Source organism: Macrobrachium rosenbergii, chromosome 9 (genome assembly GCF_040412425.1).
Source record: "Macrobrachium rosenbergii isolate ZJJX-2024 chromosome 9, ASM4041242v1, whole genome shotgun sequence".
NCBI lineage: Eukaryota > Metazoa > Arthropoda > Malacostraca > Decapoda > Palaemonidae > Macrobrachium > Macrobrachium rosenbergii.
In genome coordinates, this window is record NC_089749.1 from 38,051,306 (window position 1) to 38,079,037 (window position 27,732).

The window sequence follows — 27,732 nt, forward strand, 5'->3', positions numbered from 1 at the left end:
TTACTGTATGGTTAACCTGTGCAGTGCCTGTGTACTGGTAACCATACTTCTCTTGCAAGACCTGTGCTGTCTCAAGACTTGTGAAGTTGTCATCACATATGCAACAGGTTTTATTTCGATCATTAGTTTTTGCCAAGACCAAGATAGTTCTGGTTGTAACAAGATAAATTTTTTTCTTTATCAGAAAGGGCTACTGGATGGACATCAAAAGTAGTAGCCCTGTTAGAGAAGAATGTCATGAATAAAGCCATCATCACTTGAACTGGCAAACAATTTCAAACCCAACATATCAGGCTTGGTTATGATATATTGCTTCAGATTGCCAGCCGTTTTTCCTCTGTAACCAACCATTACCTCATCATCAGTCTGTTTGGTGTGGGCTGCATCTGAAGGAATGCCTTTGTTACAAAGTTAAATAAAGTTAAACAGTGTCTGATCTTACATTTGTTAATTGGGGAACTCTCGTGAATTTTAACCAATAATCTTCCATAGAAGGCTGTGTAACAACTCCCATATACAAAAGAATACCGAGGAAATTGTAAATTTCCTCCATCGCTGTTGCAAACCCTGTGTTTATATCTTGGTTTGCATACAAGTTAGTCTGGTGCACAATGCGGCCCAGAAGGTCATGCTTGAGTAACTTCAGGAAATACTCATACAAAGCCAACAGGTGGATTGGCTAAGGATGCACATAATCCAGCAGCGGGGCAGAGTTGATGTCCTTCTTCCACCAGAGGGGAACACTCATACTTGCCAGGGAGAGAAAAGAAAATTAGAGGTGTGGCAAGAGGTAAACATTCTCTCTCTCTCTCTCTCTCTCTCTCTCTCTCTCTCTCTCTCTCTCTCTCTCTCTCTCTCTCTCTCTCTCTCTCAAGTATGCCAGACATTATATGCATTTCACAAATGCCTCGATAGTATATTTACTAGATTCGTATAAATATAACAACTGAAATTATGTGCATCACATGTAGCAATGTTCAAGATGAGTGTCATGAGCATTGCTACATGCAGTGCACATAACTTCAGTCTTTATAATTATATGAATCTACATATACTGTTGAGACATTCATTTGTGAAATGCATACAATGTCTGGCATACTTTGTAGAGAGAGAGAGAGAGTGAACGTTTCCTTCTTGCCACGCCTCTAATTTGTTTTCCCTCTTGCAGTTGTTAAGAACTCTTCAACAAGAGCCACAAATTATTTTTTTTAAACCAGCTCCTCTGTTCAATAAATCAATTGCCAGTCTAGACAAAGATTTACCACACTCTAGACTTTAGGTAATACACACTCAAAGAGGGTGACAAAAAAGATCGAATGCCTAAATTTAACACTTATTTATTCACAAAACAAACTTAATAGTTAAAGTGTCCCTGAAAACCTGCTTGAGGAACTAGAAAAAAAACATTCAAGCATATACAATACCCTCACACATACCTCAATCTCCTACCTAACTATTAAACCGAAGAGTAAGAGAGAAATGTCACAGTAGTAGAACGAAATCAACACTCGCTCACGTGTACACGATAGGCGGAGACACAATGAAGAAACTTAACACTAATAACTGACTTTTTCCGTAACACTAATAAATTACAAAAGAAATGACATACACCTTAATTCATACAATTAATAAACGCTCACCAAATATGGTGAAAATACACTGAAATTGCTTCAGTCGGGGAAACTGTCTATAAAATCTCCTGTGGGAGCTTCTGCTTGTTGCTTTGAAGCAATGTTCCAACGGGGTAGTCTACGCACATAGAGGAAAACCAATATAGGCAAAAGGGGATGCTCACCCTTCTCCGGCCTCAGAAGGCCTCTTAGCGATTCCCGGAGGATACAGCAGTGCACTCGTCAATGCAAGGGATGGGCCTTGCTCACAGGTGGGCAAAAGCAAAACCCACAGACAAGCTCGCACAAGAGGGCACAAGGCACACCCTCTCCATCAACAAAAAAAAAAAAAAAAAAAAAAAAAACAGCAAGCATCCAAAAGTCCTGGCCTTGGCCAGAAAGCAGTGTTGCAGACAAATGATGAAGAGTGCAGAGGAAATATAGGATGCTGAACCTCCCTTCTGGGAACCAAAATTATCAATCCTCGCCTGTTGGAAAACTCCCCCACATCAAGTAAGGGCGACGAGAAAAGCAGTGAAAAACCATCGGGCGAAAGAGGCAGTTACTGATGACGATACTCCACTCATTGAAATATGAAAAAAGAAACAAGCGGATAAATATAACTGTATAACAATAAATACAAAATCCTTGAGAGGAGCGAAAAGAACCAACAAGCAGTTTCTCGTGACTTATGTAAAGATGAAAATTTAACTTACGTTAAAGAGAAACCAAAGAAAAAATTTAATAAGTAGTTACACAGTGCAATCAGTTTTCTGTCTGCCCCCACTGGAACTGGTGCTGGGCACTGCAATAGCCTCCTCCTCTTCACTAGATGATTCTAGTCGAGGTCGACATCACTGTCGTTTTCATTCTGAGGGAGGAGTTAGGATCTCCTTAGAACGTTGATGATGGAAACTGCAAAAAGTAAATATGGCATGTATCATTGATAATAATGATCACATTTCAGCAAAATTCATCGAATATGACAAAACAACATGCATACAAAGAACGAACAAAATAAGCAAAATCTTGCACCATAAATATTGCCTAGTGATGGGATTTCACATGGTACGGAGGACAATTACTTTGCATTTTCAGCAAATAAACTTGCATAAATGTGCGTGATAACGTATGCCAATCGTCACTTTCAACAAACTAACACTGAAAATATGCACAATTTTGCACCATTTATGTAAATAGTCCCTAGTGCAAAAACGTCACATTTTGGCCTAATAAACATACGTAAGTGTGCGTGATAACATCCTCGTATGCTGACATGCTAGCCATCACTTTTGACAAAATACCACTGAAAATACAGTATACACATTCTTGCACCATGTTACGTCAATAGTACATAGTTTTATGATTTCACATTGCACAAAGCGCAAAGTCGTCACGTTTTGGCCTGTTAAGTATGCATAACTGTACATGATATCGTATGCTGACGATAAGTTTTAGTGAACCAACACTGAAAATATGCACATTGCTATGTGATGGTACCTAAATATTGTGTAATGTTATGATTCACACAGGGCACATAATGCTAAAACGTTAAATTGTGAGAAATAAACATGCATAAGCTGCACATGGTCATTAGTAACACTGGTAATTTTTTTACGAAAATTCATTAAAAATCATCACACTAACGCAAAACCTCATGTACGTCGATTTCATACCAGTAAAATCACACTCATAAACTATAAACATCTAGCAATTCTTGAGTTCCTTGCCAATACGAATGTTTCCCATAACCGGGCCACATGGCCGTAAACAGCCACTGTCAGCATTTTTTTTTTTTTTTTTTTTTGCTACTTACATTGATCACAGCAACATATCCGTACTTCAGTAGTTATAAGCAATATGCTGTAAAGAAATAAAGCAGTTGCCACAATTATTGTAGGAGTTGGCTGGGGAGACTCTGGATAACTTTCTAGGGAATGCCCCTCTGACGGCAGCCGGCTAACAACTGAATTTTTTTAAGCTGATTCTGATAAGCTAGTAATTGTAAATAAAAGTGATTGCATAGAAAAAATTAGTAATTTCATGAGTGGTGAAAGAGTTACAGGAAACTAGATAAAAATTTCATAGACAGTGCCTGTACTCTTAATTATATCCATTTTATCATCAATATACAGTACTCATGTCTTAAAAACATACAGAAACCTACATAGACAGAGATACAGACACACACACATACATATTACATACATATATACTGTATAGGCCTATGTATGAATTTTTATCACATCACCATGATTCATATAAAAGCATTAAGCTACAAATGTCCTTTAATATCCAATTCGCTCTACCTCGGAAATAATATATTTTCATATATGTTAACTTCGGTAACATATATGAAAATATATTATTTCCGAGGTAGAGCGAATTGGATATTAAAGGTAACATATATGAAAAGATATTATTTCCGAGGTAGAGCGAATTGGATATTAAAGGACGTTTGTAGCTTAATGCATATATATATATGTATACATATGTGTGTATATAAAATGTGGAAAAACCATAAACGTAAAAAACATTAAAAGAAGCTCTTGCCAAGTCAGATGTATGCATGCCTACCCCTCTCCACCCATTTCACACTGCATTCCCACCTCCCTCCCAGCCAGGGAAACTCCTTCCCCAGCCACCCACCTTCCAAAACAATCCTTTCTCTGAGCATATCTGTTTGTCAGCAGCCTTACTGCTACTCCTCTCCCATGGCACTCAGTCTTCCAACTCCCCCCACCCACACTCGCCAAACCCTTCTTCCTGTTTATGTGAGTAAACAGTGTTACCAGTATTTCCCTAGACTGTGCAGCATTGCTAACCATCAGAGAGCTGTTTTTTTTTTTTTTTTTGAAGTGTATATAGTCTAAGGATTCCTTGTGGTATGTGTCTTTTCCGCAAATTTAATTTGTTTTATATAATTTTGATATATTTTCTTTTATATTTCTCATGTGTTGTGAAATATAACGAGGTGATTTTGTAGTATGTATGTTTTTATGCAATGTTTATATGTTTTCCCTTGTGTTTGTCATGTATTGTCTGTAATAACTGTGATAATAGTGTTTGTTGGAGATGCTAAGTGTCAGGTCTTACAAGGATTGCTTTGACTGTGTGATTTTAGGACTAAAATACATTTTGCTGTTAGGATTATGCTTGTACAGCTGGCTCTTGTGGACTCAGGTGTCCAGCCAGGGTACTGGTGAAGTTTACATAGCTGTCAGGTGTTCAACCAGAGTAATTCCCCTCCATTTCGAAAGGAAGTCCAAAAACACTTAAACTGTCATTTAAGAGATATGTGGGATGGCAGGTTGGAATAAGCTGGTTCGCCTCTGTGTTTGTACAAGTGTGCATGCAGGAAACCCTTGTCAATCAAGCAGATAAGAGGACAGGCCTATATAGCTCTCTGAGCCAGAGAATAAATTATCTTGTTTATTTTCCCTCTCCAGAGGAAGAAACTGTTTATTCTTGTTGGAGAAGAAGAAACTCTGTTTATTCCTGTTTTCTCCCAGAGTGACCCATTTCCAAAAGTGCCTAACTGGCAACCTAGGTTTAATCTCATGGAAGATTTTTGGTAAAATTGATCAGTACAGACTGAGACTCTGTAGAGGTTGCTCTCTCTCTCTCTCTCTCTCTCTCTCTCTCTCTCTCTCTCTCTCTCTCTCTCTCTCTCTCTCTCTCATCCCCTCTTCATTCAGAAGAGAGTAAGACTTATGGTCACTCTCCCATACATATAAGTTTTGGAAACGATTAGTAATATTTAATGCTCCCTTGGTATGATCTGACATAAGAAAAGAGTGTTAGCAGTGTTACAGGCCTTAGATAAAAGTGTATATTGCTGCAGCAAAGGAGTTGTGTAAAAGTGTTCAGAATCTTGTATAAGGTAAAGTGGTTTTTTACTTTCTTTACCATGGTTAAAAGGCAGATACTTTAAAGAGATTTTACTGCAGTGAAATTATTGTTGATAAACCTTTGTGCATTTTTTGTATGTTCTTGCTTTTACATTTTTTTTGTGTGTGTTCTTGTGTTTACAATTCCTTAGTTTTACCCAAACTTTTGTGTTGATGATTTAACATTTATTTATTGAGCACCTTACTGTATATGTGTTAATACTTTAACATTGCATACTTGATTTGATATTCATTTGTTGAGATTTCTTTTTCAAATCTGGCGTAAGTCTTAATAGTTTGAATTTTGCTTAGTAACGTAATTTCTTGATAAGTTAAAGTTCTGTGAATTAATCTTGTTTAAGAATTAACTAAATATTATGTTGTTTTCAAGTAATGGTAATTTTTTTTCAGATTGTGAATTCTAATTATACTTTTTGAAGTTAGAAATAAATTTTGGTATTTAAAGTTTTAAAAGCACAGTGTTTCATTTTTAACCACCAGTGAATAGGGTTATTTGTGTATGCCCAAGGTAAGTGATAAACATGTTCTCCTTCAGAAGTTCTTTGAGGTGAATTAAGACCAGGGAAACAATTGTAGTTGTTTGATGGAGTGATGCCCATTTTTATCTAGTGTATCTCAATACCTCACACACAACTGTTACATTTAGAGTGTTCAGTCGTAGTTTTATTGTTATGAGGGTTCAGGTATCTGGCTGAAGTGAGGTATATATTTGTGTGTGTGTGTAATAGAATCGAGTCTGTAATCTAATAAACTAAATATATTAGTAAACTCATAAGGGCATTACAGAAATTACCAATAAAAACAGACACATAGGAAAACAGAAAATAAGCGATAATGAATTGAGAGATCCCAGATGCGAGTGCAGACAGAAGGATTCCACAGTGTTTTCGAACACGAAGTTGTCATTTAGCAATGGGGCAAAGAACTAATTGGAATCTTGACCTCGCCTGGTGACCTCTTGCTCACCGTTACAGTAACTCGATAACAACCATTGAACGAAATGTAAAAGAAAAGTGAACGTGAACGTTAAAGGAAAAGGGAGCCCATAGGGATGAAGCTTGGAAAATTTATACCTACTTTGTTGTCGTATGACTATCAGACAGAACCCCCATATACTGTATATGGGGACACTCAAGGTAGGAGTCAAGTTGGTTTCCTACTTATGTGAAAACCCCACAGTGAAGTAGATGTAAGTTTTCAAGAAGCATACTCTTTCCCCACAACAGAAATTTTGGTGACAGCTTAGGGCATACAGTATTCAAAACTCCACAGCCGACAAGTAGAGGTAATTAGTGTGTGCTATCCCTAAATCTACAGACCATTAACTTCAAGATGAAGTGAAGATAGTAATAAAACAATATCAAGATAAGTGAAAGTGTTTCCCTTATAAAGACTGACAAATTGTTACCGATTATAAGTGTTCCCCCAAAGATTCAGCCACTCCACACGCTAATCTCCACTCCAAAAATAAAGATGGTATCTATTATATTAATGTCGTTGGATACCTTTCTGTCTGTGTTGTATGTGTGTGTGTGTTTGAGTCCCCATTGCTCCCACTTCCCTACCCCCAAAAACTGGTTTAAGCAAGGTGGTCCCTAAACACCCCCCCCCCCTTCTCCTTTACTCCCCTCCTCCTTTCCCATCCCTCTTCCCACTTCCTTTTTCCCTTTTCCATGTTTTATGATCAAATGTTTTGAGATTGAGTACTATTGGCAAAATGTTTATAGATTTGTAAGGACATTATTTTTTTTGTAAAAGTAATGTACAGGTTTCTCAAATCAAAATATAACTTGCTTGACCTTTAGAATTTATGAAGTGTTTAATTAACCTCATGTGGTAACTATGAACCACCTGCACTCCATTTAGGAGCTGGAGACGGCTTCACAGGATCCTGGAGTCTTTAAGAATTTAAGATGTTATAATCAAATGGGCATTTCTCCGGGAATGCTTCAGGAGCTGAACACTGCTTCAAAGGATCCTGGGGTTGTGAACACATCTTTCTAGAATAATCTGTTATATTAATTTCCTTGGCTGCCTTTGTGTGTGTGTCCCTCCCCCTCCCCCTTCCCCTTTCTCTTCCTCTTTTCCCCTTCCCCTCCTTTCTTCCCTCTTCCCCTCCCCTTCTTTCCCCTCCCCCCCTCCTCCTTTCCCATTCCTCATCCCTCCCCCTCCCCCCTTCCCTTTTCCATGTTTTATGATAAAAATGGGTTGAGATTGAGTACTATTAACAAAGTGTTTATGGATCTGTAAGGACATAATTTTTAAAAAAGTAATGTAGAGTTTTTCAAAACGAAATATAACTTGCTTAACCTTGAGAATTTATGAAATGTTTAATTAACCTCATATGGTAACTATGAACCACCTGCATCATGAGGATCACAGTAAATACTACTCCTGTTACACAACTGGAGTTTTTAAGATTAAAGAAGACGTTATAATCCAGTGGGCGCTTCTCCAGGAGGTGGAAGAAATGATTCCGGAGACAAATTCTGGATTTCTTCTGACAGGAATCTGTTTAAGAGCTGAAGATGACTTCACAGGATCTTTGAGTCTTTAAAAATTTAAGAAGACATTATAATCAATGGACATTTCTCCGGGAATGCTTTAGGAGCTAAAGACCGCTTCAAAGGATCCAGGAGTTGTGAAGATCTCTGTCAAGAATAATATTTTAATAACTGTCCAGAAATTTTCAACATTAAGTGACCCAACGGTATACAATAAATGATTTTTGGCTGAGCTTTGTTATTTTCATTTCGAAATGGACTCAGCAGGTAATTCTAGGACAACAGCAGGCACTACTGGTGATGGTCTGGAACCACCAATGGCATTAGCATTGATTCAGAACCCTTCAACAGGTGCTCCTGCACCTACACCAAGATGTGGACTGTTGTTTGTATATGACCGGAAGGTAAATGGGGCTGGTGCTGCCCGTAGACTTTTGCTGACTATTAGCAGTAGGGTTAATTTAGCTTTGGGTATGGGCATGGTGTGTGTATGGTACAAGTATTGGTATGGGTATGGTATGCATATGGGTATGGGTATGGAATGGATATGGGTATGGGTATGGTAAGGATATGGGTATGGGTATGGTACAGATATGGGTATCGGTGTGGATATGCTGTAGTATGGGTATGGGTATTTTATGGATATGGGTATGGTATGGATATGGGTATGGGTAGAATACAGATATGGGTATGGTATGTATATGGGAACTAGCAAATGCGAGCGACAGCGAGCATCTGCTAGTAGGAAATAGGTAATTCTATACAGTAGCTCTGCACCAGTTTTTACCCTGGAAACTGGCTTTTTCTCCACATTTATGCTTCTGATAATGGAGGTGAGTTTGTTTGTTGGCAGCCAAGTGTCATTTGCCCCCTAACTCTATCCAGCAGTAAAGGGGGACTGTGGGAATTCGGGGTTCTGGGTGGGGGAAAACAGAGAAGTGGAGTGGACATGTTTACGTTACAGGGACGCTGGCTGGAGGGAAAAATGAGAGAGAGCCATTCACAAAAGGAGGGGAGCAGCTGAAAGGGGGCGGTAACGAGGCAGGGAGGGAGAAATTTCCTCACGTGCCCCAAAAGCAGGGATAAGTGGGGAGCGGTGCAAGAAGGGGGTGGGAGGTAGATTGCGCAAGCGGTAAACTCGTCAAGGATGAGTGCGGGTAGAAGCGTAGCACTGGGGGTCGGGGGAGAGAGGAAACAATGAGCGGTATGGAGGACGGGGCAAAAAGTGTGTGGCCAACAAAATACAAACTTCACCAACTTTACCAATAGCCATAAAAGTGGAGAAAAAACCAGTTTCCAAGGTAAAAACAAGAGCGGGAAGGCACTTAGAGTTGGCTGGAAGGAGCAACCCGGCAGGAAAAAACAATTTGCAGATAAAAAAAATGAACACCAACAGAACTAACTGGCCTTACCTTAGGGACCAGGAGGATAGAGATCAGCCACTGCCTTTAAAAATGCATGGAACATGGTGTTGGGGTCAAGGAAATGTTTCTTAAAATAGGTTCCAGCCAGGTAGCCTACAAAACTGTACTTCCTCCTGACAAAGCTTGATTAACCATTCGCAGTTACCTAAGCAGCAGGCAGAAAAGCTGCAGTAACTGATATATAAGCCAGCGCAAGACGGGGGTGTAGAGTTATGGGCTTCAGACAAACGCGACGTTGACGGAGGGGATTCAAACACTGTACTGAACAAGAAACGCAAAATCTGTATGATTTAAGGCGTAGGTTTGGGTAGCAGATAAGGGCTGTGGTGGGTCAAGAGGGGTGGGGTTTGGCGCAATTTGGTGTTGGGGAAGGGTTTGCGTGAGGAACTTGGGGGGAAGGGGAAACTTACACGAAGGTAACAGGAATGGTTTTGTTGAAAAAGCTTCGCGCTGTTTATGAGAGTAAAGCAAAGAAACCATAAATGCTTGAGAAAAATGCGGCTGGGCAAAATGTATCTTTTGGGGCACAGACACCCTTTCGCCGTGTTTAGTACTGGGTTGGCGGCTTAAATGCATTTCGCAGTGTTTAGTAGTGGGTTCGGGGAAATGGAATCCCACTGGTTATGATAAGGAAACAGAGAAACGATGCTGCCGTGCAAAAAATTTGTGTAGGGAAAGTTTTTTGTTTTTGGGGTACAGATACACTTTCGCCGAGTTTAGTACTGGGTTGGCAGGGAAAATGCATTTCGCCATGTTTAGTACTGGGCTGGTGGGTTAAATGCATTTCGCAGTGTTTAGTAATGGGGTCGGGGAAGTGGAATCACGCTGGTTATGATAAGGAAGCAGAGAAACGATGCTGTCGTGCGAAAAATGTGTGTAGGGAAAGTTTTTTTTTTTGCAGTACAGATACACTTTTGCCAAGTTTATACTGGGTTGGTGGGGTAAATGCATTTCGCCATGTTTAGCAGTAGGTTCGGGGGGATATAATCTCCCTGCGCCACGTTCAGTATTGGTTTGGGGGTACCTTTGTTGCAACAGTTGCGGGTAAGCGCAACCAAGAATGTTGAAACATACAGGAATAAACTCAGAAGCGTATACGTGCTTTGTGCTTTGCTGTGTTAACTTATAGTTTGGGAGGATTGCATGCAGGATGTGTTAGATTCATGTGTAGGGATAACAGATTAACAAGTTACTGCACTCGCCGGACGAAATATGAACGGTTCAGAACAGACGTACCCATGCCCTGTCATGTGCAGGACACGCATGTGAGCCCCGGAAAAAGGACAGCCCCCAAGGAGGGGGTTGCGTTAGCAACTTGGAGTGGCAACGTTTAGGGGGTTTTCCTCAGCACAACGTGATTGGTCAGATAAGTGTTGGGGGGGGAGTTTAGGTCCCCAAACTCCGAGTTTCCTCAGTAAGGGAGTGAGGGATGAACCAATGGCTCCCCAATAAATTTTCGGGAGGATAGTAGTAATGGGAGGGGTTGCCTTTGTGTCAGCTCATTTAATGGTCTTGTTTGTTCTCTGTTTATTTCGTAGTTTCTCGTGTCTGGGGTGCCAAAAAATCTAGATTTTGGCCGGTTTCTCATCCCCAGCTGTGTACCCCACCCAATAACCCCGCTTTCCCTAGGTGTCCCCTGAATTGTAGGGCAGAAACAAGCGGGGGAGCCGTTACATAGCCACCTAACACTCTCCCGGGGGTATACCCCACCCAGAGCCCCGCTTTCCCATCGGGTCCCCTACCTTGTTGGATGAACTTCAGGGGTTAATTACAGATTAATTAGGCTGGAGCGCCAAAAATGAAAGGTAAATTCGTAATTAGCAACCAAAAAACTGTAGAAAAAGTCAAGTTATAGCGCTGTCGGCTGCGAGGAGGCACTATATAGTTCTACCAAGAAATAAAAGACAATTGGCCACAAGGAAGCTCCATGATCATCGATTTTCGTGAAGAAGAAAATACTAGTGCATCAAACACAGAAGAAAGAAGATATGTTTTACCCTTCGAAGAAGAAGAATTAACAGTTCATTTTAGCCTGCAGAGAGAGGAATTGGCCCGGTGATTGACGTAGAAGAAAATGACACTAATTTCCTTCGACATTCAGCACGAGAGAAAGAGAGGTCCCAGTAGCTAGGAGAGCTCTAAGTGGGTCCTGGGAGAGAGGAAAAGAAGTTACGTGTTACCACGACGTCTCGTCTCAGATATTCAAACGAGAAAAGAAAAGGCAGCCAAGAAAATCTTACGCCCTCGGACGACGCCCAGATTCAAAAACGGCAAAGTTAAGTCAGAAATCCTTAAGTATCCTCACATATACACACACAGACAAGATTGTTCTACTAAAACTAACATTATCTGAATACTTCTGTTTGACAATTTTTAAGACAAAAGACCGGCACTTGAGATTAATTAATTAGATACATCAAATTTTGGCAACAATTTTTTTTACTAATTAGTACCAATCATGTAGTAAACATTATTCAACATTTTTATTTACTAACCCGTATGGTAATTTGTTTTACTTTATTTGAAAACATTCTCGATTGTGTAGATAGAATTTTTGGGGGAATTTTATTGATTGTTAACTGTACTTTAAGGTGGAGGTGTTTACGGTATTTTTATGAATTTTAAGACATGGTTTGACTTGGCTTTTTTTGAGATATTACTGCCATAACTCAGTCTCAATTCAGTTACATTTAGTGTTTAAGAATTTACTTGCCATTAATGAGTCGATGCACAGAAAGAGATCGGCATGTAATAATAAAGTAAGAACTTATGTTCATACGAGAAGCCAAATAAAATAGTTGAACATGGCTACCCATACACCTTCAATTTCATCAAACACACCAGACACAGTAAGTGAAAACGACCCTGTTATCAGCCTCGCAAAGATAGGTCATGGTTGGAGAATAGACAAAAGAGATTACCTCACAATGGATCCTGTTATTTAGCCATTTCAAGGAATGGAGCCATTTAGTTTCAGACACTCCATGGTCAGCGATGTTAGGAGACCAAAAGGTAATAACAATTGAATTGAAAACTGCCATAATTTGTTTAGGATAGCTTCGCTGTTGGGAAGCCTACCTCAAAAGCTCTTGAAAGGATGGGCTATCACTTTGGAGTTATTGACTATTTCTCAGATAGATGAACTGAAGCATTTACTGCAGCAACCATGGGAGCAACTGATTGGAGAAGTCCTTTTTGCTTTTGTATTTTCAAGCCAGGAAGCCTCGGGACTAGAGCAGAAATGAGAGCTGTCTTCTCCATATCAGCTAATGGAAGCTCTACCAGAGCACAGAACCTATTCATGGTATTCTTGAGGACAGTACTCATTCCCCGCACTTTATATCATTCACCAAGACCCAGGGGATGTTTTTACTGATAAAAATTTTGCTGTTTTAACATGTTTTAGGTGCATCAAACGATGGAAGGAGCCCATATATGTAAATTGTGGTGATAATGCGCTTTGTCCCTGCCAGGACGATAGTGAATGTGTTCATTGTGTGGTAAACACCTGTCCTCCCTCTGTGAGTGTTGGGTGTTTATGTGGCAGGAAATTAAATCTGTACATGTTGTCAAAAGAATATTCATATGGCTTCTAACTGCAACTACACAAGAAATCTTGTCATCCTAGAAAATAATGAGTCAACAATAACACTCAGTTTTCAAGAAATTTAGAAATTAACAAAAGCAGATCATATTGCAACGAATCACACTTGGGAGAGCCGCCATCTAAACTAAAAGTATCTGAACATAATTTTATACTAGCATCTCCATTACTCGACCTAGTATAGGGTGAGTGCCCTAGAAAAAGGAAGAAAATCAAGGACTTATATAGAATGGACCACAGATTCAAATTCTGCAGGCAACACCAGTTTCTGCTGGTGCATGAACCTCTTCAAAGATTGAACTAGATATGTATTTTATCTAGAAAACCTACCTTGAAAGAGGCAGCAACCACTGCAGTTTCAAATCCTGGATTAGTCATGCTAGTTGCCGCATTAGTACAGTGAGGATCAGTCAAAAAAGGTGTGTGGAAGCAAATATAAGAGCTAAAATTCACAAATATTCAAGGGGCAGTACAGTCTGTCTTAAAAACACAGAAGAGCAGAGCTCAAAGAATTTTGCAAGGAAGCTCCTGTTATGCGACTATGAAAATAAGTCATATTTTTCTCCATTTTGAGATATAATATGTGTGGACTGTGAGTAAATGTATGAGGTAATTAAGATGCTTATCTGTGATATATTTTCCTGTGGATATATGCTTGCAGGAAATTATGGTAATTGTCAATAATCCTTGTCCAAGAGATTGTTTGAGCTGTCGTACTGAATACGATTCAGAGGTAAAAATTCATTGGGATGTGTTATCTGTGTCAGACATGTTCCCCAAGTCCCTGTAATTTGAACTCTTTTTGCAGGTGATAGCTGATCAAATATTTTTGCATAGGAAACATGCATTATCTTTCATTTATCTTCCATGGAACATAGCTTCATCATCTCCTAGAACCATTTGTTTTGTTGGGGGCGTAACAGTAGACACCCTACATGAGGAGATATTTTAGGGAATGCAAAAAACATACTGATAGTATCCATAGTGGGAAATTAAGATATTATTTACTTAATACGAGCGAAGTTGCCAGTTGCATAACAAACAGAAACAAAGACATGTATGAATATATATCAGTAACCAGCTATGGCTGTGTGATTGCCTTTGTTTGGAATTTATCAGAAAATTGATGTGCCAATGATCATTGGCCAGTTAGCATTAACAGTAATTTGAGTTAGGATTACAATTGTGTTACTATAATTATGCAAGTGCCATCTGTGAACACTTTAGAGATGGCTCTTACTGTTGTTGTAGTCATGGTTGATGAAATCTCTTTTTGATAGTGTAAATGTTTTAATGGCAAGAAGCAAAGAACCTTCTGCATATAGACTGGTTGGACCAGAATCTTGAGAAACTAGAGCTAAAAGGCTACAAGAATCCCTAAGCAGTGGAAAGAAACAAGCAAAAACCTGTAACAAATTCTGGACTTAAGATTGTTCACGCAATTTGGATTTCTTCAGGAGCAGACAACGAAGCCCTGGCAAAAAACCACTTGGACAAGTTCAAGAGATCAGGATGAACTAGAATGAAAATAATGGTAAAAACTGGATGAATGGACCTCTTTTAACAACTATGCTGAAGCTTTTCAAGCTTTCTGAGATCTTCCAGGTATATAAAATGGCAATTCAAACATTCTGTGTACTCACTGTGAGAAAGTTGTAGAGGTTTAGATGTTTATAAATCAAGTGATTGGTGTACAAAGACCAACTTCACTGCAGTAAATCACACTTGTCAGAGAATGTGAATAGTAGGATCAGATAAAAGTTTAGAATGTAATTCAAATTTAGCAAATAGTTACAGAAGAAACCAGGCAATTTTGAATGTGAAAACTTATCCCGTTTTGATAAGATCGTTCTTATCAGTGCCAGTCAACGGCTCAGTTAACTATATTTAGGCATTTAAAGGTAATTAAAGATGAAAAATTGACAAGTTTTAAACTTGTCTTCATTTTCAGCCACATCAGAGGAGTGAGGTTCAGAGACCTGTACAGTATACTGCAGACACGAGGAAGTCGTGTGTGTGTGTGTGTGTCTTCCAAAACTTTGTTCTTGTTTGTATAAGTGTAGAGAATGAAAGAACACTGTATCAGTTAGTCTCTTGAAATGAAAACCTATGCAGTGTTATAACTGTTTTGAATATCTCTGCCCTTCTGATACAGTATTTGTAATAACTCCAAATTGTGCAAAGTATGATCTCAAGATGAACATTGGGACCGTAACTCAGAGCCAAAATGTATAAAATGACACTTGAGTTATACACCTACAGTAATAACAAAGACTGCCAGGAATATAAAGATAAAGAGGCTGTCATCAATAAATCTAATGCTGAACGTATTGGTATGGGGTATGCTGAAAAGCTTTAAAGAATGACCAAGAATTTTGCTCATCTCATTTCTTCAGTCTTGCTGTCCAGTACTTCTAACTGTTACTTAGTGTAACTGTGGGAGTCAGATGCTTGTACTTCATTTCCTTTATTTTCTGGATTGCTCTATCTTGCTGTTTGACTGCTGCAAGTCACTTTTTTCGCTGTCTTGAAGCACTGAGCAAAAAGCACTTTAGTGCTTGGTGTAACTGCCAGAATTTCATAAATCAGTCAAATCTTTTTATATCATTAGTCAGAGCAAGAATGGAAATGGAAGAAAGGCAACTTCAACTTGTAATTGAAAAATGGAAACTGGGAAGATATGAATGGTTTTAAATGCTCCACCAGTAAAATAGTTTGGTGTTTTGTCATATTTTCACTGGATAAAATGATGAAAAACGATAATGATGATAATGCTAGATCATTGTTCCCGGTCCAGGCTAACGTACATTTAGCCCCATGCATTGAACAGTGGGCAACATACCTTCCATTGGTTCACATACGAAAACATGATCAAAACAGTTTGTCAGAGGATGCTGCAGCATTTCTATTCCGTTTCACTGCTGTAACTATTAGGCTATCACATGAGAGAGAGAGAGAGAGAGAGAGAGAGAGAGAGAGAGAGAGAGAGAGGCATTCAATACTGCACCAAGAAATTCGTTTACATACCTGTAATGTACACACACACACCTTTCCCTCTCTCGCCTGTCATTTTTTACTTTTTTATTTCTTGGTGTCATAAAATAACAAAAAACAATAAAAATGATAATGCTAGCTCATCATCCCCCAGTCCAGGCTAATAAGCATTTATCGCTACGTTCTGAACAATGGGGTGGGCTATACATGAATATGCAGTTATAAATGGTTCACAAGCAAAACACGATCAAAACAGCGTAATATGATGTTAGTGTTTCCAAATTCACGATCAAAACAGAGTAAGGTGATGCTAGTCACAATGTTCCCATTTCACTACTGTAAGTATTAGGTTATCACTTGAGAGGGAGAGAATGTAGTAGTTTGCAAAACCTCACTTTTCGAACTTTTAAAGTAAAAATCAAAGCTGTAAATCTACATCAAAAGCTTTACCAAAAGACGGACTTACTACAAGGCGGTGCACTGGACCAACATTATTAAGTATATATATATATATATATATATATATATATATATATATATATATATATATATATATATATATATATATATATATATATATATATATATATATATATATATATATATATATATATATATATATATATATATATATATATATATATATATATATATATATATATATATATATATATATTATACTAGTGGATCTTCATGGCGAAGAAATTGAAACTAAAATACAGAAAATAACGAAATATATCAAGAGTAGGATGAATGGGGACTGAAACAATGTAAAAATAGAATAGAATGTTTGTTAATAGGGTCAAAAGGAGTCCTAAACGAGGTTGATATTGTAACTAAAGATGAAGTATAGAAATGAATAGTAACAGTAATGACATGAGGAAGGTGGGGCACCAACTGATGAATATTTAGAAAGGAAAGATCAAATAATAAATGTGGTGAAAATAGGGTGCCATCACCTAAGAAATGTAGCCTACATAAAGAAATACTGAAAGAGGGTAAACATTTGTATACTGGTACTCTGTAGTCAAATGAGCAGACTACAGTACAATCTCTGGTAGGGTCTACCATATTATTTGGAAAAGGCAATGACACAGTTTAATTAGTAGAGCAGCCGGATTCATCATGAGTAAATCTCAATCAGGTAGGGTCATTTCCATCTAATTGACTACACTGGCTACCTAATGAGTGAGAAATGGACGTGAAATGTATTTTGACGAAGAATAAAAAACCGAAATATATTAAAGACCTCAAAAGATGCTTGCAAAAATTCAACTCTTAAGAGGATATTTACATGTAGGGACATGATTTAACAGTCAAAAGGAGAGAAGATGCAGCAATGGTATTTGAAAACAAAATGATTCTCACACTACTTGTGCTTGAAGTCGCTCGAAGATTTAAAAAGATGTGATAACTAGAGACCTTAACAAACAAATGAGATACATGGACCGAATGACGTCTGATAGGAGGGTCTCCAAAAATAAACTAGAATCTTCATGATGATGATGATGAACCCGCGAGATTGGCTCTCATTTCCTTGAAGAACAGCAAAGATGAGAATATATATTTTCAAGAGGTTTAAATATAGAAATATACAGTTTAACGCAATTCCTACTCATTTTTACATTATTTTTGTCGTCATATATTTTTGTCATCATTAGTAACATCGGTTACAGTATCTAGGAATGTCATTTTAGCTTTAGCAAAGCAAACCTTACTGAAAGCTAAAGATATGAACGAGAGTGAGAACTTAGACTACACGAGCGATCCTCCGTAGGGGATAAGTGCCGTCAGTACACCTCATGCGGTGCGCTGTAGGCATTACTTAAGGTTCTTTACAGCATCCTTGCGGCCCCAGCTGCAACCCCTTTCATTCCTTTTACTGTACCTCTGTTCAAATTCTCTTTCTTCCATCTAACAGGTGATTCATAGTGGAACTGCGAGGTTTTCCTCCTGTTACACCTGTAAAACTCTCTTACTCTCAATTTCCCTTTCAGTGCTGAATGACCTCATAGGTCCCAGGGCTTGGTCTTTGGCCTAAATTCTTTATTCTGTTCTCTACACAAGCAATCAGAGGGCATTCAGACTTTTGTTATTTGTGTACCATGAAGTATTAATGACTTTAAGTTCCATCAGGCTATAATGTTTTCGTTTTTTATTCAGGTTTTTGAAATGCTTCCATATTCGTTGTATTACTTCCTGAGTTCTGTTTATTAGAGAGATTAATTGTACCTACTTACCAATTTCTTTTCAGGTGGATTTTCAATGGGTGCCAGTCTTGCTATGCAGATTGGATATCGTTTTCGATCAGATATTGGTGGTGTATTCGTTTTTTCATCATTTTTGAGCAAAAGTTCCGAAGTTTACAAGGTAAGCATTAGGAAAAATACTCAGTTACTCTGCTACTTAAATTTTTTACGTTATAGTTGAACGTGGGTGTATTCTGAAGTATATAACAAGTTTAATTTTGTAAGATTCCTGGGTATTTTACAAATAGATCAGTCAAAGTAGTTGATGGTCCACATTCTCTTAGATGGAATCCCATATCCTCTTGTCTTTCTGCTTTCTGTATTGTATTTGAGTGCACCCCATCAAAGGAGTCCTAGGTCTGGTCAGGGCACTTGACCCGCTGGAATTATTTTCTTGTTTAAGTCATAACATCCTTTGCATATATACTGAATTTGAAGTATGTGGATTGTACAATTTCTGTAGATTTATCTTTCTAGACTCTTCACCTTTTGTCTTAGAGAACCTGGAAAACAACTTAGTTTTGATAATTTTTCCCAGATTTTTGCTTCTCTCTCAACTAACATACTTGCTTGTTCTGTCCCTCTTCCTCCGTTTGGAGTGATTTCTTGTTGGCAATGGCAAAAACTTCTATATAGCACAGAAGTAGGCATTAAATAGCACATGTACCTCCTTACCCTCAAAACTATAGTACTCTACCTGATGTGGTTTTGTCGCACTTCCAGCCTCATTGGATTGAGTGGATAATGCCATCTTCTGAATTTGGTTTGAGAATGTTTAGAGGGAAATTTGTACAAATTTTATAGTTGTCAGTCTATTAAAAGTACTGTATTCAAACCCAAAATACTGTTGAATGTTGCTCTAAATTAGCCAGTTGCTGTGCATCTTCATCTGTTTTATTAGAAACTAGATAAGATATTTGATAATGAAAAGAATATATATTAAAAAAAGTGGATTTATTTTTTTATACAAACCCACATTCATATTGCCATTGAATTTTCCATGAAATGTTTCCAAGAAAAACCTCCTAAGAAAGAAGAATATCAGATTTCAAAAGGTGACTAGTTCTCATATGCCATATGGTCTAGTAAGTCAGCTGTTAACCCAACTCATTCTTTCAAGACGACCTACGACATGGCCAAAAAAGAGTACGTCCCCAACGAGCTGCAGAACATGAAATACGCGTTCATACAAGTGGACGCACACAGAGCCCCCCTTTCCCCAGACTACTTGGGACCATACCGGGTCATCCAAAGAAGAGACAGAGCCTACCAGATGACAGTTGACAGTAGAACTGTCTGGGTTTCCATCAATCGACTTAAGCCAGCATACCTCCCAGACATCAACCTACAACAGTAGGCCTCTCTAAGGGGGGGGGAGTCATGTAGGGTCCCACATGGACCTACATGATCGTCCATCTTACCTGGCCGTCTGAAATCATACCCTGCGGGCATCCACTCCTCACAGAGAACATCCCCAGACATTCACGCCAGGCATGTTTGTATAAGAAACGGCCGACAGCATACAGTAAACCCCCCAGATTCGTGTTCTCACAATTCGCAAACTCAGTGATTCACAGGATTTTCTCTGGAACCTATCTAAAAATTATTTGCAGGAAAACTTGCCGATTCACAGGTTTTTCTGTGGAACATATCTATAAAAATATTCTTGGGAAACTCGCTATTCGTGGATATTTTCGTTTTTTCGTAGAGCAGTATTCTGTATCATTGATATTTATTGTATAATAACATTAAATAATATACAGTGACAATAATACTACAGTACATAATAGTAATAAGATTAAATGATAATAGTACAGTAATATTAAAAAATAAGATTAATTAACAATAATATGTAATACTATACACTGGCTACTACCTGTAATAATAATACACATAATAGTAATAAGATTAAATCATACGGGTACTCACTGGTGATGAATGTTGATTATAGATGGTGATGATGAATTAGCTGTGCAGTCTGATGAATGACGATGGAGATATGACTGCACAGCAAAGCAGAGGAGTTTCATCTCTGAGGGCACCTCTTCACCTTCTTCAGGAGGCACTTCGTTCAAGGGTTTCGGGAGGCGCATTCATGTTAAGGTATTTGAACATGGCAATGAAGGTGGTACAGTAGGGCTACATGAGTTCATTAATGGCACTGGAAACATTTGTGGCCCTTCCTTCATTATCATCCCATGCCTATATCATTGTCTGCAGCTGCCTAGCTTTTTTTAAGAAATTTGTACAGACCATAAAATTCTTCAAAATCATGGTCTGTTGGTGGGATAGAGAGAGCAGCGAGTTCTTCTCCAGCAATGGCCTTCCCAAGTATCCTACCCTCTTCATACTCCTTCTCGATAATGACAACTGCACTTGAAGTCATGCTATAACAAGCTGCTACTTCTCCGTGACTTTTGCCTTCGCATAACGTTACAATAATGTCTGCCTTCTCCTTGAGCGTCTTGATCTTCCTCTGGCGCTTAGGCTCTTTGCCAGAAACCTTAGAAGAAGCAGGGCATTTAGGAGGCATCATAGGGCAAGATTCCAAAAAATATGCTTAGTCCACAGTACCGTACACAAAACACACACAACCGAGAGATAGCAGTGAACTGAGATGTTGGGTCATTTGCCAATTATCATTAAACATGTACATAGGCATATACACATGGTACTAATTTGCATACGCATAACATTGATAATCTGCGCATACTGTACATTTTATTACTGTATGTTTTTAAATATTACATACATAAAGTGTTTTAGGATGATGCTTAGTACGTAGTATGTAGAGCATATCTAAAATATGTAGGACGACGGGACTAGCAGGGAACGTATGTTTACGTGCATATGTGGAGTATTTTCATGTTACATACTAAGTAGAATTTCATGACTACTGTAAATCCATTTTTTATGATGAAAAAAGATTTGCTAATTATATATTAATGTAAACACAGTGGCGTAACTTTTGCCTTCCTTTAACATATCGAGAAGTTTTACCTTTTCATCAAGCTTCATGACCGCCTTCTTGCATTTAGGTTCTTTGCCAGAAGCCTTAGAAGGAGCATGGCGTTTTTTAGGAGGCATTTTAGGGCACGATTAGCACTGATACACAAAGATTAAAACCGACACACTAACTGGGACAGATGCGATCATGCGGGCTGCCAGAATTCCATCTTTGTATAGGCCAGTGAGCGCTAAGGAAAATGAATGGTGCTTCTGGATTGGCTGCTTTGCAGACAATAGCCAATAGCTTATTGACTATCAATGTGCCTGGGTATATCAGCATCCCAACATCATGTTCTTGCTCTGCCCATTTACTGGCTTGGGTAATGCACCTTTTAGGAAAACAAATACTGTATTTGTTTTTCATAAAAGGTGCATTACCCAAGCCAGTAAATGGGCAGAGAAAGAACATGGGATGTTGGGATGCTGATATACCCAGGCACATTGATAGTCGATATGCTATTGGCTATTGTCTGCAAAGCAGCCAATCCAGAAGCACCATTCATTTTCCTTGGTGCTCATTGGCCTACACAAAGATGGAATTCTGGGAGCCAGCACGATCACATCTGTCCCAGTTAGTGTGTAGGTTTTAATCTTTGTGTATCAGTGCTAATCGTGCCCTAAAATGCGCCATGCTCCTTCTAAGGCTTCTGGCAAAGAACCAAAATGCAAGAAGGCGGTCATGAAGCTCGATGAGAAGGTAAAACTTCTCGTTATGTTAAAGGAAGGTAAAAGTTACGCCACTGTAGGCCGCCATTTTAATGTCAATGAAAGTACGGTTAGGTACAAAAAGAAGGGCCGACATACATACTGTAAGGGTGCAAATATGAGCTTCGGTAGTGCAAAAACAGTTTCAACAGTGCGGGATAAGACAATCGTTAAGGTGGAATCTGCACAGGTGTTTTGGATAAAGGACTGCAGCAAGAAGAACGTCCCCCTCGACTCCAACATCATTTGCAAAAAAGCGTGACAGCTATACCAGCAGTATTCAACTGCTACAGAAGGTGACGACATACAGGCACAGGAAGGCAATGACAAAGGGGAATTAGAATTCTTAGGCTTCAATAAACCCACGCCAGAAGAACAAGAAGAGGAGGAAGAGCCACAAGTGGGACCATCTTCAGCTCCTCAAGGTTTTCAGGCCAGCAAGGGGTGGTTCCACTGTTTCCAGAAGCGGTTCCACCTAAAGTCTGTTTCTCTGCATGGGAAGCAGCATCTGCAGACACGGAAGTGGCCGCAAAATATCCCGAGACCTTCAAGAATATCATCCAAGAGAAGGTTTACCATCCAGAACAGTTGTTCAGTATGGACAAGACTGGCTTGCTCTGGAAAAAGATGCCATCCCAGATATACCTCATGAAGGACAAAGCCAAAGCCTCCAGATTTAAAGCCCAGAAGAATAGGGTTACCTTCCTAACGTGTGGGAATGCATACTGAAACCAGGCTTCATTTACAAGACTGCAAACCCCAGGGCCCTCAAGAATAAGAACAAAGTGTTGCTGCTTGTGTTCTGGATGCATAACCCCAAGGCCTGGATCACCAAAGTCCTTGTAGATCACTGGTTCCATCACAGCTTCATCCCTCAAGTTAGGCAATACATGAGCTACTCGGGCATGGAGTTCAAGGTGTTGCTGATTGTGGATAATGCTGGTGGCCACCCTCGATCTTTATTATGAAGGAGTCCAGCTTGAGTTCCTCCCTACACCACCTCTCTCCTCCAGCCTATAGATCTGGGCCTGATCCATGCCTTCAAGGCACTCTGCACCCAGGACTCCCTTCAGCACCCTGTGAATGCAACGGATGCTGACAGTGAATTTACACCGAAGGAGTATTGGCGTAAATTCACGATTGCCACATGTCTATCCATCATCGACAAATCGTTGAAGGAAATGAAGAAAGAGACCCTGAACACATGCTGGAACAAGTTGTGGCCGGAGTCTATGCATGATTATAAGGGCTTCTCTCCTGAAGAAATTCAACATTCATTCGGCCATTGGTAAGGTGGTCCAGTTGGCAAGGATTCTAGGTGGAGAAGGCTTCAAGTACATCACTTAGGATGAAGTCGGCACCCTCATTGATGCCCACTCTGACCCCCTGACAGAACCAGGATTTGGAAGAGCTGACGAAATCTGCCAGTGAGGAAGAAGACACGCCAGGCTCAGGAGAGGAGGAGGAGGATGGCCTGGCTTTGGAACGTCTGTCCCAAATTAAGAGGATAATTGAGGAGGCGCAGAAGATGGTTTCAACATGGGATCCTTATATGGAACGCTCCTTAAAGTTTTCAAATATCCTTGATTTGGCATTGGAGCCCTATAATCAAGCCCTCATCAGCATGAAGCAGCAGCAACAGCAGCTGCCTGTCACTATGTTCATTAAACATACAAAGAAGGACCCTCCAAAGCCTTCCCAAGTGTCTGAAGAAGTGCCTCCCCAGTCACCTGAAGTAGTGCCTCTCCAAGCTCCGGAAGAAGTGCCTCCCCAATCGCCTGAAGTAGTGCCTTCCAGAACCCCTGATGAAGTGCCTCCTAAAGGTGAAGAGGTGCCATTCACCGGGCTGAATAGCTAATTCATCATCATCATCTTTAATCAGCATTCATCACTGGTGAGTACCTGCATGATTTACATATGTTATCTTAATATGTGCATAGTATTAAATTTTTTTTAATGTGCATAAGTATTTTTGTTCTTTTCTCTCTCTCTCTCTCTCTCTCTCTCTCTCTCTCTCTCTCTCTCTCTCTCTCTCTCTCTCTCTCTCTCATGAATTACATACATACCAATGTTTCCCTTGTAAAAGAATAGTAACTGTATGAAAGAAAATGTGTGTAGCTGAATACATAGTGGAGACTGAATTATTTTCAGACATAGCTGTAAGCCATATAGTACGTATGTATATTTTTAAGGATAAAATGTTTAAGATAAAGGAAATGATATTAATAATATCATTTGAAAGATTAATACAGTAATAGGATAATAGTGTAAGGTATATTTGATGTAGGATGATATTTTTAGGTATACTTTTGGTGTCTGAACTTTCAGGATAGGCATTTATGAGCATTTTTAGAGGGGGATGTCAAGTATTCGCAGATTTTAACTATTCGCAGATTTTAACTATTCGCAGGGGGTTCTGGTATGCATCCCCCATGAATAAGGGGCGGCCTTTACTGTACATTTTTAATGTATACTATCACCCATGATTATGTCACATCAAATGTATCGTTCCTACTGGAAGCAATACAGTGTCAGCTTTCCAGCTATATTTATCAGAACATTGTCCGTAACTTGTGTATACAGTTATGTACCATTTTCCATTCTCAAACAAACACATTTGAATGTATGTTAATCTCTTATTTTGTTTGCCTCGTGTAAGGAGTTACGTTTCTGCTCGCAAGAGCTCCTGACCTGTCTGCTTGTTGTCTTGAATAAATTAGTAAGTTTGTAGAGGCAGCCTCTTATGCCTTCGCTACACACTAACATGGCCATTTACAAGCAGCTCCAACTATTTCTCAATTTTTGGCAAATATTTGAAAGCAAAAATTTATTGTTTTGAGATATACGCCTTTAAAGATTTAAGTATAATAATGTAATTTACCTTGGTATCATGTTGAGACGTCTTGATCAGGATTTTTCTCTCTGCATCTCTCTTTCACTCTCTCTCACTGCTTGCGCTTTTGCTGGCAATAATACCTCACTGTTGGGGTGTATTCACAATGTCAAGTCATTGCAGAGGGGTTTTGTTTAACCAGCAATGAGCACATTCCCTCTGCTTATTGGCACTGCTCACCAAACAGATGTGCCACTAGTTTAGTGGTGCCATACCAGGCCCATATGTTTCACCTTCTGCTGCTTTCTTCGCATCTTCCTCCCATACTCTCCATATTCTTTTGTTTCTTTCTTTTTCTTTCTTCTCACATGCAATTATCGATCCAGATAGTCTCTTCCCGATCCTCTTCCTAATATTCATGGCCTCCAACCTGGTCTCATCCAATCCTTTCCCCAGTGTTGCAGACCCATGGTTGAATTTAATGACACTCCTATACATGCCATACTTCATTCTTTGTAGGGAAAAGAATTTTGATTTCAGGAGTTCATTCCATATAACACTATGGAGACTTTCATAGGAATTTTGTGTCTCCCCCGGCACTTTTCTACGAGTTCGCTCCTTGCCAGACCAATATAAACAGGCATAACTTGGACACAACTGAGTCACTAAGATAGGTTTACATGTTTTTTGTGCGAGATGGGATTGGCTGTTTATTAGCAATCACTCTTTTATAAAAACACCATGAATTTTCTCCCTCAGGACAGGTGCTGGGGCTTTTTGTCTGTGTTAAGGCAGTGCCAAAGTTTTTGCATAAATTCCCTTCTTCATGCCGTCCACTGTGCTCTCAGTCTTCAAAACATCTCCAAAATAATGAGTGAGCCTCAAGTTTTTTTGCTTTTGTCAATGGCCCCTGCTGATTACCACCAGGTTTGTGTTTTTTCACCGCTTCCGTGAGAAGTCTATACGTATAGGCGTTTTGAAACATGATTAACACATTCAAATTTTACAACTTCGTAGGGGACAGCTTTCTTCTCTGCCCTTATACCTTCTGAGTCTCCATCTGACACTACATAATGTAGCTTACAGTTTACCACAGAATACAGCCATGATATTTTCCAACCCTCCATCTCCATGGCAGGAGAACTGCCATCAAAGTTCTTTGTATGCTCATGCAACAGAACATTTTCTTTGTCATTAATGTTTTGACACGTCTTACACCACTTGCTCAACACTGACACAAATCCATAAATAGAGGTAAACCCACGTTTAGACCTTCCATCACATGATACACGAATATCTTTCACTTCGTTTAGATTGCCATCCTGCTCTCGCAATATTGCACGCAACTTTTCACGGGATATTTCCATTACTTTTTTGAGCTTTTCAATCTCACAATCTTCAATCTCCCTCACAATTGCATAATATGAATTCTCCGATAATAGGTACATGTTGAAAAAAGCACAAAACTCCTGCAACCCAACATATCCACTTTTTGATTGTAGAGTTGCTTTCACTAATTTATTTATGGGTAGTTTTAACAACACCCGAGGATACATTTTCCTTTTTTACACCCCCTGTGGAGTAGACATCGTGTTACTGACATTGCACTAAACACACTTTGCAATGTAAGACTTTGCCATGCCGTCAACTCTATCATCCATCACCGTCTTTTGTTATTGCATTTGCAATGTGCAAGAGAACGAACCTATTGAAATAAGTTGTCTTCATCAACCAGCAGAAACTTTCTCCCACTTTCATTTTCATCATTGGCTATGTGAAGGTCTCTATTTTCACTAAAACCTAATTTCACTTTAGATCTTGAACTGCTGGACGGTGGATGTGGGACAAGTGGTTGAAGCACGTGGGTGTTTAGTGATTGAAACACGTGGGTGAAGGTTTCTTCTGGGTGGGTCTCTGTTTTGTGCTGTTTTTTCTTCTACTGTAATTTCGAACATTTTCTGAAGCTTTTGCTTTCTTGTAAGCCCTATGGTGATAAAATATTACTGTAACACAATATAATAAGAAATAATAGCATATGAAATGCAATTATAGCACAAATGTACCAGATGATCACAGACATCGCGGAATGTAGTACACACTCTTTAAAATTTCTAAGGTAACTGAGACAATGTTGTTTTGTCATATAGAAAATCCCACAAATCATAAAATCAAACAGACATTCAATTATCATCAAGAAAAAGCAAAAAGAAACTGTGTGTATAAAGTGTAAAGGGCTATACTCATGTGTGGCCGTTTAAATGGGTCACATATCTTGTACCTTTAAAAGACGTGACCAACGCTACAGGCAGCATACCATTAAAATATATGCCGGAGGGCATTCCAGGATAGTTAAGGGATGTAAATTCGCCAAAATCTTAATTTTGATAACTTAAGGTATTTCAGCTATATCAGAGGGTTAGCTTCCCCTTATGCTCACTGATGATGGCACAGACATTCCTTTGATTGGGACAGGCAAGGCTTGTTACAGAGCCTCAATTCCTGAAGAAGTGTGGTAAACTTAATGTTAAAGTAAGCTGATACCAAAACCTCCCAGTCTTGTGAGTGAGAAGTAAGGTGAAGAGAGGACTATTTTTCCATAGCTTTTGTTACCGTTTTGACTGCACTCCTGGCTAAGAGATCCAGCTTCGCTCTGATGAGTGAAAGCTCAAAGGTGAGTTTCTGATGCCAGTCTGTAAGTTACTGAATCTCTAATTCATTAGCTGGCTGAAAGTGGGGTTATCTTGCTCTGCCATGAAATTCCCAGTAATGATAAGTTTCACTGATCTCAGATGAGGGAAAGCATCCCTAATGCTTTCCTTGAACTTTGCTATCCTAGCTAAGACTTGGCTTAAAGAATGTTTGATGTTTAGAGTTGCTGTCATTCTTGAT

General features: G+C 39.1%; 1 protein-coding gene across 1 annotated transcript in view; it reads left to right on the top strand.

Annotated features, from left to right (window-relative positions):
- The window catches only part of LOC136841700 (lysophospholipase-like protein 1), a 161,505-nt gene that overhangs the window by 126,557 nt on the left and 7,216 nt on the right, over nt 1-27,732 (top strand). The window contains exon 4 of the mRNA XM_067108920.1: nt 18,302-18,417. Coding sequence (XP_066965021.1) covers nt 18,302-18,417 — 116 coding nt within the window. The remainder of the gene's footprint in view (nt 1-18,301; nt 18,418-27,732) is intronic.